The sequence below is a fragment of the Engraulis encrasicolus genome, chromosome 23 (assembly GCF_034702125.1).
Source record: "Engraulis encrasicolus isolate BLACKSEA-1 chromosome 23, IST_EnEncr_1.0, whole genome shotgun sequence".
In the NCBI taxonomy this organism is placed as follows: domain Eukaryota; kingdom Metazoa; phylum Chordata; class Actinopteri; order Clupeiformes; family Engraulidae; genus Engraulis; species Engraulis encrasicolus.
The window spans coordinates 10,499,930-10,515,063 of NC_085879.1; the positions used below are offsets into that span (position 1 = coordinate 10,499,930).

The 15,134-nt window shown below is 43.9% G+C and overlaps 1 protein-coding gene and 1 non-coding gene across 2 annotated transcripts in view; both read left to right on the forward strand.

Moving 5' to 3' along the window:
- The first annotated feature begins 439 nt into the window (after nucleotides 1-439).
- trnav-uac (transfer RNA valine (anticodon UAC)) lies at nucleotides 440-512 on the forward strand. Its single transcript has one exon. It is a non-coding gene; the product is annotated as a tRNA-Val (tRNA).
- Nucleotides 513-1,266: 754 nt separating this feature from the next.
- Nucleotides 1,267-15,134, forward strand: part of cstf2 (cleavage stimulation factor, 3' pre-RNA, subunit 2) — a 32,959-nt gene continuing 19,091 nt past the window's right edge. Inside the window, exons 1-8 of the mRNA XM_063190254.1 lie at nucleotides 1,267-1,404; nucleotides 1,886-1,964; nucleotides 2,534-2,703; nucleotides 3,222-3,358; nucleotides 6,424-6,543; nucleotides 7,956-8,078; nucleotides 8,382-8,481; nucleotides 12,363-12,425. Coding sequence (XP_063046324.1) covers nucleotides 1,317-1,404; nucleotides 1,886-1,964; nucleotides 2,534-2,703; nucleotides 3,222-3,358; nucleotides 6,424-6,543; nucleotides 7,956-8,078; nucleotides 8,382-8,481; nucleotides 12,363-12,425 — 880 coding nt within the window. The 5' untranslated portion in view covers nucleotides 1,267-1,316. The remainder of the gene's footprint in view (nucleotides 1,405-1,885; nucleotides 1,965-2,533; nucleotides 2,704-3,221; nucleotides 3,359-6,423; nucleotides 6,544-7,955; nucleotides 8,079-8,381; nucleotides 8,482-12,362; nucleotides 12,426-15,134) is intronic.

Sequence of the window (15,134 nt, forward strand, 5' to 3'; positions counted from 1 at the left end):
GTAGGCAACATTTCATCGCTACATTGTATATGTCATCGTTCTATGCCACGCACATAGAACCAAAATGTTGCACCGTCTAGCAGAGCAAGCCGTATCGATACCTAGTTGTAGGCTATGGCACGCGATGCAAATAGCATTTAATATTATCTGTGATGAGTGAATATATTAGCAAACATTAAACAACATCGATACTATAGAGTTTCACTGGATATCAGTTTAAAATATTGCATTGGTAAAGAAAGACTCCCAAGACAGCCTCGACACACGAGACCAACTGTCTAACACAATGTAGGGAATCACCTACTACAGTGGGAGTGCTGTTTATGTGTCTGTCCCCTTCGGATGTTGTCATGTTTACTAACCCTAAATTAATCCGATAATACCATATTGTTTCCACCCATCCTTTATATTGTGATGGTTTTACAGTACATGGCCACAAGGTTCCATAGTGTAGCGGTTATCACGTCTGCTTTACACGCAGAAGGTCCTGGGTTCGAGCCCCAGTGGAACCAAAGTTTTTTTTCCACCACTTTCAGGTCAACATGTCGATGGATGTCCAGATTCATTTAATGGGATAATTATTGTAATAGACTAACATCAGACAAGCACAACGAAATGCTGAAATAGGCAGGACTAGACAACACGACGCCATCATTGTCATTGCTGCAGAGTAAGTTTCATTTACATATATATGTTTAGCAACTTGGGTTTAGCCTACCCCTGTTACTGAGACAAAGTAATGGAATGCAATGTGAAAGAACAGGAGCCAGTTTAGATTCCGAGATTTGTGCACTGAATGGAGAATATGAAATTGTGTAGCGCTGTCGTTCGATATCACCCTGTGATGGAGCGCCATCTGCTGGTGATCTGCGGAATATTTTCTCAAACTGGTTTTATTTGCGAAAAGTGTGGCCGTCTTTAGACGAAGAGGATGAAAGCAGAGACCTGTGTAGATTATTTGTTCTCAGATAACCTATCACTATCGAAAGACTGGAAGGGAACTCATCGGAAATATGACCATCATTGTCAGAGTTTGCATTGTTCTACAAAATGCAGATTAACCAAGATAATACAGCACTGCGCCAACTGGGATTCATGGCTATTAAAAGTTTTATGTTACATTATACCATTATTGTATAATCGTGCGAGACGTGATGGACGGGGTTTGCATCGCGGTTCATTTGCCAGGCTTTTATCTACTCGACCCCCTATGCTCTTATTCTGATTTCAATATTTACAACCCCGGATGTAGTTACAGTCAAACAAGTAGTGTTTCCGTGTCAACAACTCCGCTCTCTCGAGAAGCTTTGTAAAACATGGCGAACTTAGCTGCTGCCGCTGCTGCTGCAGCCGTCGCTGCAGCTAGAGATCCCGCCGTAGACCGTTCGTTGCGTTCAGTTTTTGGTGAGTTTGTGCGACGATGATAGTGCTAGATCACATTTACAAGGGAAGACCATTGTGTGGAATGTTTTTGTTGGGTAATGCAAGTGGCTAGTCAGGCCACTAATCACAGAGCCACCAACTTCACCTCGTTTACTGCATCGCCATGGTTTGATTATTTGGTTGTTTGTATAACACAGCCCTCTCCTGACTGTTTAATAATAATGCGTCTTCTTTCACAATGCTAGTTACACCAATCCTACATTCCTGCTCGGCCCCTACTCAAATGCAAAGAGGATAACATCTGGCCCGAGTGCCAGTTACCAAGGGGTAGCCTCCCCTGTGTACTAACAAGTCTCTGATTAAAGTTGGGCATTTGTAAATGTCACACTAGTCGGATACCATTTTCGTTGTGTGGCACGTATGGCAAAACGACTGTCGCCAGAAACCGTCTGTCTGTCATCTGTGTCATTGCTTACTTTGAAATCTTCATGTCATTCGCTAGTGGGAAATATCCCCTACGAGGCCACTGAAGAACAACTGAAGGATATTTTCTCCGAAGTGGGTCTCGTCGTGAGCTTCAGGTAAGTGTCGTAAATCGTAATGCTTACCGTAATTCCAATGTCTGGCATGGGGCATCATGGCTGAGTAAGATATTAGATGTCTGGGAAATTTAGAAGTCTTATTTTGGAATGCACTGTGTATGGAACACACCATTGCATAATACCTTTTGCAGAATGTAGTGGAAAAGTAACTCGTTTTTTTTTTTTGACGTGATTGCTTTTTGGCTGTAGCTGCTGCAGTATTCACAAGTCAACATACCCTCTGATGACCTTGTCTCATCGTTGCACCATAAGTGCAAGTCCAGGGCACAGGACATTGATTGATTGTCTGTCTGTCTGTGGTCAATACAGAACTGCCAAAAGACTAGCAGAGTATTGTTTAATCTCTGCCATCATAGGCACGTTGTCCATCTGTAGACAGAGGTGCCATATATATCCATAGAAAATTCGGGAACGAAGTATTAACTGCATGGTGTCTCTCACAACTCTACTGTGAATTGCCTGAGTATTTGTTTGGATCTGTGTATCTTTTCATGGACTGCGATCCAAATAAAAGTATGTATAATGTGTGTGTTTGTTTGTGTGAACAGGTTGGTGTATGACAGAGAGACGGGCAAGCCAAAAGGATATGGCTTCTGCGAGTATCAGGACCAGGAGACGGCCCTCAGTGCCATGCGGAACCTGAACGGGAGAGAGTTCAGCGGCAGAGCTCTGCGAGTGGACAATGCAGCCAGTGAGAAGAACAAAGAGGAGCTGAAAAGTAAGTGTCTGCTGAGCTGCCCTTCGGTTGGTTCCGGCTGTGGACACATTTACTACAGTTAGAGTGGTGTGGAAACAATGTTATTGCAATATTGTATTTTATCCATAGTAGCTGGTGTGAAGATCATAGGTGCAGGAAAGGGGGATGCACTTGCATCCCTACTTTTGGGTTCCCTAAATGAGGCTTTCTCAAATGTTACTGCAGACAAATGAGTGGAGTGCAGCAGCAGTAATATGGCAAACAAATAAAGAATGGAGGAAAAAAATGCACCGTCACCTTAAAATTCGTCCCAGCGCCCTGAAGATGATCTGTGTCTTAAACATCAGCATAAAATGATTCATGGCAAAATCATATTTATGTTATGCAATCTGTGTTCATAACTAAGGAATGACGTTTTGTGGGTAACTGTTATACATTTGGTGTAGCTTTTAATAGACGAAGTGACCCATCTAAATGATTAAGCCACATTTTACAGCTTGAGCCTTTGAAGTCCAGCCCATTGCTCTTGTCCCCCTCAGGTTTGGGAACGGGCGCCCCCATCATCGAGTCACCGTACGGTGACAACGTGGCCCCTGAGGAAGCTCCAGAGTCCATCAGCCGTGCAGTGGCCAGCTTGCCCCCTGAGCAGATGTTTGAACTCATGAAACAGATGAAGGTTTGTCAGGAAGAGAGAGGAGTGACGCTCACTTTGCTCACTTCCACCAGTATACGTCAAATTCCTGTTTTTCCAACTTAACCATGCTTGCATAAAGCCTTAAAATCTCTAGACACACAATATAGCATTTGTGGCCTTTGGCAATCCCAGACCTGGAGGAGAGAAGCTCACTCTGCTCACGATCAGTAATGAAAGCATACAGACCAAATATGCACGACTGTGGCTTATTTATGATGTGCCATTACTTGCTTGAGCTCATAGGAATAGATGGTGCGCCAAGAGACCGTGGCCCTCATTTATCAAAGCAGTGTATGACGAGAATCATACGTACGTCGTGCGTACGTTCTTTTTCTACGACCAGTTGGCATTTATCAAATCTCATCGTAAGCGCAGGAAAGATGAAATCCTACGACTGCTCTCAGACGGTGTACGCCGTTTTCAAGTTGGACTTGAGATGACTATGATCACCAACTTGAGCAGCAGTTGTAGCGCAACAACTCATTACCATAAATATGTGGCCTACATAATTAAAACATGTTTTTACATTGTATATTTTGGCTATAAGCCAACGTCTACCTGTTTGAATTGGTGCACCCTTCCTAGTGTTGCGTTAATTTGGCATATAGGTCGTATTGGTCGTATATAGGGTGTATTGGAATGTGCCTTCAGTCGTGGGATCAATGACCGACATCCCTTCTTTTTAACAGCTGGGAGTTCATGCGCACATCAATCAATACATAGCCTACAGTAATAATCTCCCGGTTGAGTTTCGACGTTTGATCGCACACAACTACTATCCGAATATAGGCCTACTACACCAGACACGTGTGTCCGATAACACTTTAGTCGTCCATAGGTGGTAAAAGAGCTATCCCCTCGAATGACTGGAGCGCAGGAGAGCAGGGCGCACATGAGCGCGAGAAGGACAGCGCACTGGACATGTAAAACTCTCCTTCCCCAACATATGGTTTGGGCACTGTTTGTTGGCCAGTTTCACGTAGGACCCTTTTCTTGACCTCGTTTACAAAAAAGGTTTATTGTCATACATTAAAAAATATACATATATATTCATTAAAAATATCTTCACTATGTCTACTGTAGTCAATCATTGTAACCAGTGTTTCCCATACATTGAGGAAACTATGGCGGCCCGCCATAGTTTAAATTTGGCCGCCATAGTTTACGAAAATGTTTAAAAAAAAAAAAAAAAAATTTTTTTTTTTTTTTTTTACTTTTTTTTTTTTTTTAACGATTTCCGTTTTTGTTAAAAACGATTTGAATTACGATTTCCTTCGCATTTTCCTCCTGGAGTAAATACATCCTAAAGAGAAAACCACAAGTGCTTGCAAGACAGAGGGATCAAAAGCCTAGTCAAGTTGTTGTAGTTAACTTGGGTTTGGGAGCAATATAAAAAACCTTCAGAGAAGGGACAGTTGGGATGAGTTTACTAAGACTCCCCAGGCTTTGTTTTACAGTTGTAATGAGTTAGGTGACAGGCCTTCATTGACACAGCAGTGGAGACATCGGGCTGCATATAGAAATGAATGTGTAATGAATGTGAATATAGACATAAATGTGTAATGTGTTTTTCAGCCCTTTTAATGGAAGGAATTTTGAAAAACTGGCCCTGTGACCACCCCTCATGTAGAATGTGTGTACGCCTATGTGTGTGGGGGAAAAGGCATAGCCTACCCTCTTAGACCCTTTTTCTCTATGCGTTAACAATTTCACAGTGCTCTTAAATTCTTATCTCTGCTCCTATTTTGTTTTATTATTGTTTTCATTATATGCATGAGGGACGAATGAAACTGTGTTGTAAACAGAAATGATTCACTGTACTGCATTTTTTGACAATGACAATGTACTACTATTATACATGTCATGGGTAAAATCTTATGTAGCCTTATTTCTCAAAATATAAATGGCTGAAATGTAGGCCCAGGCCAATAGTTTCTCCATGCGCCAATGTCATACTGTACTCATTGTTTTGCATTTACGCTGTGTGAATACACCCCCCCCCCCAAAAAAAAAAGGCCCGCGTGAGAAGACCCCCCCCCACCCCCCNGGGAAAAAAAATCCCTGCTGCCCCCATAGTTTCCAAAATTTATGTGGGAAACACTGATTGTAACCATAATTATTTGGAAATCAATCTCTACCCCTTCCATATTGAGAACCGAAACACTGTTGACTACTGCTGTTGATTATTTCCACGTGTTATTTTGTTGTCTACCTCGCGTAAAGCCCAATTTCAAGCTGTCAATCAACCAGAAACGTGGATGTTTTAGCTGGTTTGCGTCTCTCCATGTCGCAAATTCAGGGGTGCAGTCTCCTTCCCGCCGTTTTAGAGAAGGTGTGATTATTCTAATTACGATGGTTTTCAGACGCTGGATTTATCAACAGCCGCTCGCTCTTACGTTGAGATTGGAGAGGTACACATGTTTAGTAAATCTCGCGTGAGCCTCGTCGTATGATGAGATTTGCGCTCTTTTCTGCGATGGTTTCTACGCAAGTTTGATAAATGAGGGCCATTGTGTTTCTTGCTCCAGATCAATCTGGAGTTCCTGCTTATCCAACCTGAAAACACAATTGTAAAACCATTCTTTAACATCAATAGCTCTGTTCTGTATAATTCCTGCTTTTTGGATCCTTGCCAAGCACAGCCCTGATTACTGCTTTAATCCAATCCTAGTCAATTTTTCAGTTTGGAGCAGACTTCACTCATAAATGCTTTGATGTGAGGGTGCTGACCCTAATGCTGGCCCTAATGTTTTTTTTAACTGAAATGTAATCAATCCTGGTGCCAACACCACCTGTTAGTTTGTACCATACACTACATGACCTATAAACGCCTTTCCTCACATTTAGACATGGACTATAGTCACTCACTAATATTTTAGCAGTTCATGTATTGAATGGGATATCAGTGCTTGTCACCTTACTCTATAGTGTGTCTTCCTTAATTTTGTCAGTACGAACGGCATGACCTTAAAGCACTTTTCCATACATGATTGAATGCCATGGGTTGCGTTGTTGTGATGTTTCTCCCTTCTCACCTGTCGATGTAGCTTTGTGTGCAAAACAGCCCACAGGAGGCGCGGAACATGCTGCTGCAGAACCCACAGCTGGCCTATGCTCTGCTGCAGGCCCAAGTGGTCATGAGGATCGTAGACCCAGAGATCGCACTGGTATGATTTAACATGTTTTTTTTCCTGATTACTCAGGGGTTCCTGAATTTTTTTCCCCAAACTGAAACTGCAGGTTTATTACCACTGTCAAATAGCACTGAGATGATGATGATGATGATGATGATGAGGAGGAGGATGAATGATTATGTTGGCACTGGCAGTAGTAGGCACTGGCTGAGGGTCTAGATCAGTGTACGTCAAACTTTTTTGTGCAAAGTCCCCTTGATCTCATCATGAGCCATACGCCTAATTGTGCATTCCTGAGCTGTTGGAACTACGCAATATGCAACCAGGAGTCATCTACATCCCACCCAAAGCGTTCCAGCCAGCAGGTCAAACATGATACAAACATGGAGGGCTAAAATACCTGCTCACTTAAAAAAAAAAAAGAGCTGCGTAAACAGCACCATGCGTTTTTCATTTCGCCGCATATCACCTTTGAAAGAATCAATGCCAATATAACTACATGCTAAAAAAGCTCATGAGCAGTTTTGCATCCATTAACCTGTCCAATTCAGCTCTATTTGTCCACAGAATGATAATTGCGGAGTCATGTGCTACATAAACTACCCCTGTCACTGGTCTTCCACTGCTGTGTTGACGTCACGATTTTCAATGGGATGGAGTCTTAGTACTTAGATGTGGCCCCAGGTCGTGACTTGAACATTCCGCTTCAACAGGCATTCTAATGCATTTCAGCTAGTAGGACATGTCAGAAACATCCTATCTCCCACCACTGGGGAATGTGCCATATGAGAATAGACTAGTGCTTCCCCTTTGCAACCCCCCGCTTCTCAACGTGCCCCAAGGGCTTCCTAATGGCCCTGGGGGGGCTGTAGAGCCCCCGTTGAGAGACACTAATCTAGATCATAGACCATGAATACAGATCTTGAGGTCACATCGATAGGATGATTGTTGATGGTGATAACTGGTTATGCAGGTACACTGCCAGTAGTAGCACTGTATGTAAGAAAGAGATAATGGTCATGGTAATCCACAACTGGCCTGTGCCCTGCCGCAAACCCAGAGATCGCACTGGTATGATGCTCAATTATGACAGTATTTGATGTGATTGTCATTGATGTGCAACATCGACTTAACTAGTAGTGGGCTGCATGGAGATTGCTACTCTTGCATGGTAAAAGTCTCAAGAGTGAGAGTATAGCGTAGTAGGAGAGATGTTACTCTTGCATGGTAGGGTCTAAGAGTGACGTATCAGGAATATTCTTTGGAACGCTGTTGTCAGGCAGCCAGCTCATAGACTGCAAACTTTGGTGAATGGGGCATCAATACATATGAAAGTTGCCTGCCTGTTAATGACTGAAAGGTCTTGTCATGCTGCTGCTTCTGCTGCCGCTGTTGCCGCTGAGTCTCAATGTTCACAACTGTGTGCTCCTTTTTTGTCTGTGCAGAAAATGCTCCACCGCCAGGCTCCGGTGCAGCCCCTGATCCCCAGCAGTCAGGCGGCTCCAGTCCCGGCCTCCAGCCAGCCTCTGCCCCAGCCCAACGTCCCCGTCTCACAGCCCCAGCCCATGGTGAGTACCGCATCCACACCTCAACACCACACCCCTCGTCATCTGCTTGGAAGCTCTCAAGTCACAAACGTTTAGTAGGCAGATGTTGTTTGTATACTTTGAGAAATCAGAAATTAAGGGAAATTGGAGCATTTGTTTACTTTGAGAAAGTGGAAATTGCAGTTGCAAAGACACAGTGAATCCTGTTGGAACCCTCTTAATCGAAATCCAGGCAATGTTTTGGGTTCACACACACACATCTCTAAAATCTCTTGTCTTTTAGTTGTTGTTGTTCATTTTTCTGTGTGTTTTTCATGGTTGTAGCCTGGGATGCATGTGAACGGAGCTCCTCAGATGATGCAGCCTCCTCCGATGGGAGGTGTGCCAGGACCCATGCCAGGGCAAGGGCCAGTGGGACCAGTAGGTAAGAACGCTGCTCCAGTCTGCCATTCCTTAACCCATTAAAGACTGATGCTGCATATATGCTGCATTGACCCAGGGGCCTGGAGAGACACAGTTTTTTTTTAAACTGAAAATCTGGATATGTTGGAGCTGAATGAACCAAAAGGGTTGGCGTCTGCGCCTTAACTTTGAATCATGTGTTGCTTGGTGCGACTGCTCACCAAAAGTAGAGATACTGAGACAGTCAAAAATGATGAGGTGCACACAAGGCTTTCAAGTTCAAAATTTGTATTGTAGCCGAAAAGTTACAAAAGAAGTCATTGGAAAAAGCTGGAGCTACAGACATTTCGGAGCTAGTCTATTATCAATGTCTCTAGTAGCAGAATGATCACAATCTAATGCTAGATGAGAGTCCTAGCTTATGCAAGTTATGTCGTGTTTTTATGTTCTTCGGAGGCTGAGATATTTTGGTTTTTATAGGCTGAGGGCACTCTTACCCAAAAAGGGCTTAGGCTGGGCTTGGGTTAATGGTACTTAAATCTGACTAGCTCTGAGAGGCCTGCTGTAGTGGCATGAGGACTGATACCATGAAGGGGAAGGGCCAGGTCAAAATCATCCACAATCCACCAGGCAAATGCCTTGTAGGCCCTATGGCCAATCCAGCCATGGCCAAAGGGATGCTTAAAGAGTTTATGAAACGAAAACAAAGTAAAGGAATTTGACCATTTCCAGGACAGATTCTGAAAGTTCTAAGCCTTGTGAATAAAATGGGATATTGTCTGGGTGATATTTTGTCCAAAAAGTCATGTTAAAACGTTCCCAAAAAGTGTTTTTTTGGTGACATGCAAATTTTATGCAAATGATATGCGTGACATAGAAGGGGTGAGTTCACCTCATTCCACCTTGTTCAGATCAATGGTGGCTAGTACCAAAACAAAGCGCAGTGTCAAGCAGTGTGTTGCTGGAGAGCCGAACGGTGCCAGCTGCAAAAATGGCTACTTGACAGAAGGAATATCTTTGCACAAGTTTTCTTCTGTGAAGAATGATGGAACTTTGGCCAACAAGGAGAAGGCTAAATCAAGCTAGGGCTCTGTGGATCCAATGCGTCGTTTTGAAGCAAGCTTGTGGTCACTGTTGTGCTCGGCACATTTCCACCCCTTGTGCTTCACCACAAATGTGGAGGTCGCGGGCATGGTTGGACTGAAGAGAATGCTATGGCCTCAAGCAGTTCCAACAATTGACATCGCCGGCGTGCAGACTGAAACTGCCCCTGTTTTACCTTGTCCATCTGCTTTGTATGTTGTTTTCAGGAAAGGGTAATGCACATTACATGCCTAACCGTTGCGAATGCTCTCGGAATATGCACTTTTTGTTGATTGCCATTCAACTGGTCAATATATTGGTTTTGGGAGGATATCCGCGCATCAGCGTGGTGCTCTCGGTCGAGGACAGCCAACTCACAGACTGGGCTACTCAGGGCTTTTTCTGAACGGGGAAATAGGGGCGCTCCACCCTCATACCTCCGTGGGTGCACCCTCATACTTTTATTTTTATATTATATATATTTGAGCGCCCCTAATTAATGTCTCATTCGGGGGGGAACTACCCCCTTCACCCCCTGTAACCTGCCATGATGCTCCCTGATGCCAAAAAAATCCTAGAAAAAGTCCTGCTACTGCATAGCGTAGGCCTACTTTGAAGCGTTGATTGTTTGTTTTTAGTATTGTGGTGCATGTGTGGCTGACGTTTGGACACACCTCGTCCTCAGAGTCAGGCTGAGGGACACGCAACGCCTGTGACTTTGAGCACAAAAAATAATAATAATGATAAACGCTAAAAATATGCTGAGGACTCAGGCTATATAGGGTGTTTTTCCAACAGCCTAATACCTCCGTTTTTTCTCTAGTTGATGATATTTTTGCATGTAGCCTACATGCATTTCAATCACACTATATCGCGCAATTAAATCAAAATGTCCCCCATTTGTCAACAAATACACACGCCATGTCATCTTTGGGTCATGGCAAAGCGTCCTTAGCAACTGTAACCATAAACATAAGAACTGTCAGGCTATGTCAACAATCGTCACTTCGCCTGTCAGACATGTCACTTTCTGCAGATGTATCAGTGCCTCTGAAATAGATTTGTGCTGCTGTTTTTTTTTCTCATGAGGTTGGATGTGTGGTTTTTCGACACGCTGATGTTTGCATCAGAATTTTGGTTCCTTTATAAGATGTGGGTCCATCAAATGTGTGTTGTTTTCTCACATCGCCATACTAGCAAACCAGGGACTCTCCTCTTTGATGTCACAGCCCAGCTCATTAGTCACACCAAATTTCACAGAATTCACACTTTGAGTTGCCATTTTCACAAGTTCCTCCAGGATGATTGGGTTCAAAGTCTCATCGATGCTATCAGAAAAAACAAGGCTTTAATGGGAATGACCGTTTGTTTTCGTTTCATAAACACTTTAAGGTACCCTATTGCATTACAAACACAACAAAACTTGTATAGTCTCACTACATTTTGCTGCACCGCACCGTATCCGCATGTAAGCTAATGGAGAAAAGTGGTGGTCTTTGTTTCAGTAATTCCTATGGAGGCAAGCGATGGTGAAAAGAAATTGACAAGTTTAATTTTATGCAAATGGAAAGAGGATTTCTCCAGTGGTGGACATTCATATCAGCAGCACAATGGGTACATTACTTCATCCAAGCTTCCATCCTCGATTTGTACTTGAGGCTTTGCGCTTTGCTGACGCCGGCAACCACGGAGAAAATAATAAAGTCTCCCTCTGCCTATGCACAGCAACTTTTGGGGGACTTTCCCCCATTCCACATCCCAATTGCAAATGAGATAATGACCTATGAATTAGGCTTTTAATATTGAATTCAACTTGTGTCTTTAATGACGTCTTGTGACTTCATCACAAGGCTAAAAGCACTAGGGAGGGTGGGGATTTGGATAATTGAATGTACACAGTGTTTCAAGGGATTTGATGTTGACAATTCAGCTGTGAGAATGAAACTGTCAAACTTTGCTTAGGGTCAGGCCTGGAATTTATTTTCTTAAATTAAATTAATGATTTTTCTCTTTGTTTACATTTGGGTAATATGAACTCTGTAGGACTCAGTCTGTTGGAAGTCTGTTTTGAAAGCCCACCTGGAGAAACTCCCATTGTCAATGTGAAACAGTGCTCACTGCACACAACTAAATTGCATTTATGCCTCACCTGCTCAAACGGCGCCCCAAGGTAGCAGTGTGGTGGAATGGTACCATGCTCAGGGTACCTCAGGATGGGGGAGAACACTGCTTAATTTATTTCCCCCAAAACCAACCTAGTGGAGTCAGGAGTTGAACCAGCAACCTTTGGGTTGCAAGTCTGACACCCTAACCGCTTAGTAATGGTGGGGTGGCGTCCGCGCCACTGTCTTATGCTGAGCGTATTGCTCGGTGCGTAATTCCAAGAGCAGTATAATGAAAAGGACGAAAGGAGTCGCACAATGGAGCTGAATGCAAAATCAAAAACTGTATTAAACAAAGCCGAAAAAAGTAAATAAAACCGACAGACGGGGGACAAACTGGGAACACTGATGATGGGCTAGACCCGAAACGTTTGTCCCCTGTCTGTCGGTTTTATTTACTTTTTTTGGCTTTGTTTAATACAGTTTTTGATTTAGCATTCACCCTAACCGCTTACCCATGAATGACTAATTTGTTGCAACCAACCTACATGTGTGAATGTGGCTGTCCATGGAGATCAGTCGATAATTGATCTGTTTCAAGTACCTTCAAATGACTGTCAAATACAACTTGAATCCTCAAGCTAACACAGTGATTCTCTCTCTCTCTCTCTCTCTCTCTCTCTCTCTCTCTCTCTCTCTCTCTCTCTCTGCATCGTAGGAGGGATGCAACCGCAGATGGGAATGCCCCAGGGTGGCCCCATGCCAATGGACAGGGGACAAGGTACATACTCTCCTTCCCATTTCCTTTCGAGTTTTTCATTCAAGCCACAACTCACTGCTGTTTTAAATACTATCACCACACCCTGTGTATGAATAAGAACTGAGTCACAATCTGAGGAACTGAGCTGAACACAACACAAGGTGTAAAAATATGCTGATGTGTCATGTCTTGTGCAATATGCTTTATATGATGATGAGTGTCCTCCCCCTCCTCTACCTCATGTTGTTATTTTGATCTTATTATATGGTGTGACGTCATCGGTCGAATGCTCCATTCATTTCAACGGGGCTCCCCAACGTTCGCACGTCTGTTATGTAAGGGTTAACGTTCGGCGAGAAGGTCGCTACCGTGGAATAGCAGCACGACAGAGAGAATCTTTAGACCCCGACGCGGAGCGGAGGGGTCTTGTTCTCTCTGAAGTGCTGCTATTCCACAAAGCGACCGACTCGCCGAAAGTTAACCCGCTTATTATATGGATATACTTAAATGATTCTCACATGCGGGGACATTTCTTTAGACCTATTTAATGTTAAGATTGTTGCTGCGCAAAACAAAACAGTGCCGATGTGGAACACCGCTAGGCAACAGCTAGGTAGGCTAGCCTGGACAGGTGTTGTCTATCACAGCAGCTGATTAGAGTGACAAAAGACCGGACCCCCTGCGGAGTGATATGAAACATTCGCTTTAGCCACTGACTTGTATACAAGCCAGTGGCTTTAGCAGTGGACGTCTTGTTGCCATTGACAGCGGTAGCCAGGACAACGGGTGCTGTCTATCACAGCAGCTGATTAGAGTCTTGTTGAAAAGTCGCTTTAGCAGTGAAAAGTCTTGTTGCCATTGACAGCGGTCTGTTATAGACCAACCCGTCCGTTATCGAAAAATAACAGACGTCCGAACGTTGGGGAGCCCCGTTGAAATGAATGGAGCATTCGACAGATGACGTCACAACCATATAATAATTTTCGATAACGGACGGGTTGGTCTATAACAGACCGCTGTCAATGGCAACAAGACTTTTCACTGCTAAAGCGACTTATCAACAAGACTCTAATCAGCTGCTGTGATAGACAACACCTGTTGTCCTGGCTACCTAGCTGTTGCCTAGCGGTGTTCCACAACGGCACTGTTTTGTTTTGCGCAGCAACAATCTTTTGACATTAAAAACTGTAATAGACTTAACATTAAATGGGCCTAAAGAAATGTCCCCGCCATGTGTGAATCATTTAAGTATATCCATATAATAAGCTGGTTAACTTTCGGCGAGTCGGTCGCTTTGTGGAATAGCAGCACTTCAGAGAGAACAAGACCCCTCCGCTCCGCGTCGGGGTCTAAAGATTCTCTCTGTCGTGCTGCTATTCCACGGTAGCGACCTTCTCGCCGAACGTTAACCCTTACTTATTAATCCCCTTTTCCTTAGCTTCCTCCTCCACTCAGTTGTGGTTGTTGTAGGCATGTTTTAACCCCTAGAGGGCAGCACATGTTCACATTTTACCTCTGTTGGCATCCCAGGTTTTGAACTGGGCCGGCCTCTGTGAAGGGGCAGGGGCAGTCTCTCCCTCCCTCAGTCATTGACTTGTCCCTCTGTTGGTCGACTGCTACAAGCCTCGCACTCATACCCCTTTCCCTGAAACACCTTTCCCTCAGAAAGCACAGGTCCTGTCAGCTATTATAACCCTAAGAGGCATACAGGTGATTTCAGGAATTCCTCAATCTGAAAAGACGCTATGAAACCCTGCCGCCATAGAAAATTCTGGAATGTACACAATATGGCGTGTGTATATATTTGACCTTTGCTAATCCTTGCCCTTATGAACAGGCTTGGCTAATTTGGTTGCCATATATTCATTTTGGAGATATTTCAAGCAGGTGACATAGGAGCTTGCCCATTTTATGACAGTGGTGAACTGTTTCTTAGAATTGGAGTCTTGTGGCTCAGTTTCCCAAGCAAAGACAAAGCCATGTGGTTCCGTTAGTACTAATACTGTATGCCTACCACTTAACTTAGAACATATCCAAGTGAGTGACAAAGAAGTACTTCCTGGAAGGACCTGCATGGGTGGGGTGTTTTCAGTTATAGTGATCAGATGGTAGATACCAGTAGACTTTGTGAATGTCTGCAGTATAATCACATGAGAGACGTGTATTTCCTGAAGGTGAAATCCTTCACCACTACAATGACTATTGATGAAGGTCTAAGTTGTCCCAGCAGAGATGGTGACATCCCGGTTTCAGACAGTGACAGTCCTGCCAACTGTTTGCTCCAGTCCGTTCACTGTTAACCACATGCGAGCCCAATTCTCACCTATCTATTCAAAGTTTAGCTAATTGGAGCTATCACCTGTTTTAAGAGCTCAAAACAAAAGCATAGCATACCATGGCAAGGCCTTTACTCTCGATCCGGTTTGTCCACCTTCTTCGAGTCATTCCTCCTCTGATATCATCATCAGCGTGGTGTCTCAGCCCATCTAATAACCCACGTTCCTTCCATCCCTCATGGCCCAACACCATTGGGGAAAACCCCTCTCCTGTTCCATCTCCTTGTCTCAGTCGAAGTCTCTCTCTCTCTCCCTTCCTCACTCTTCTTTTTTTATCTTCCCTTTTATCCTCTCTTCTTTTTCTTTCTCTTTCTTTGTGTGATTTCTTTTTTTAATGCTGGCCCAGGAAACCTTCAGGACTCTCCTGTGGGCGCAGCCGGCCAGGCTGCTGGCG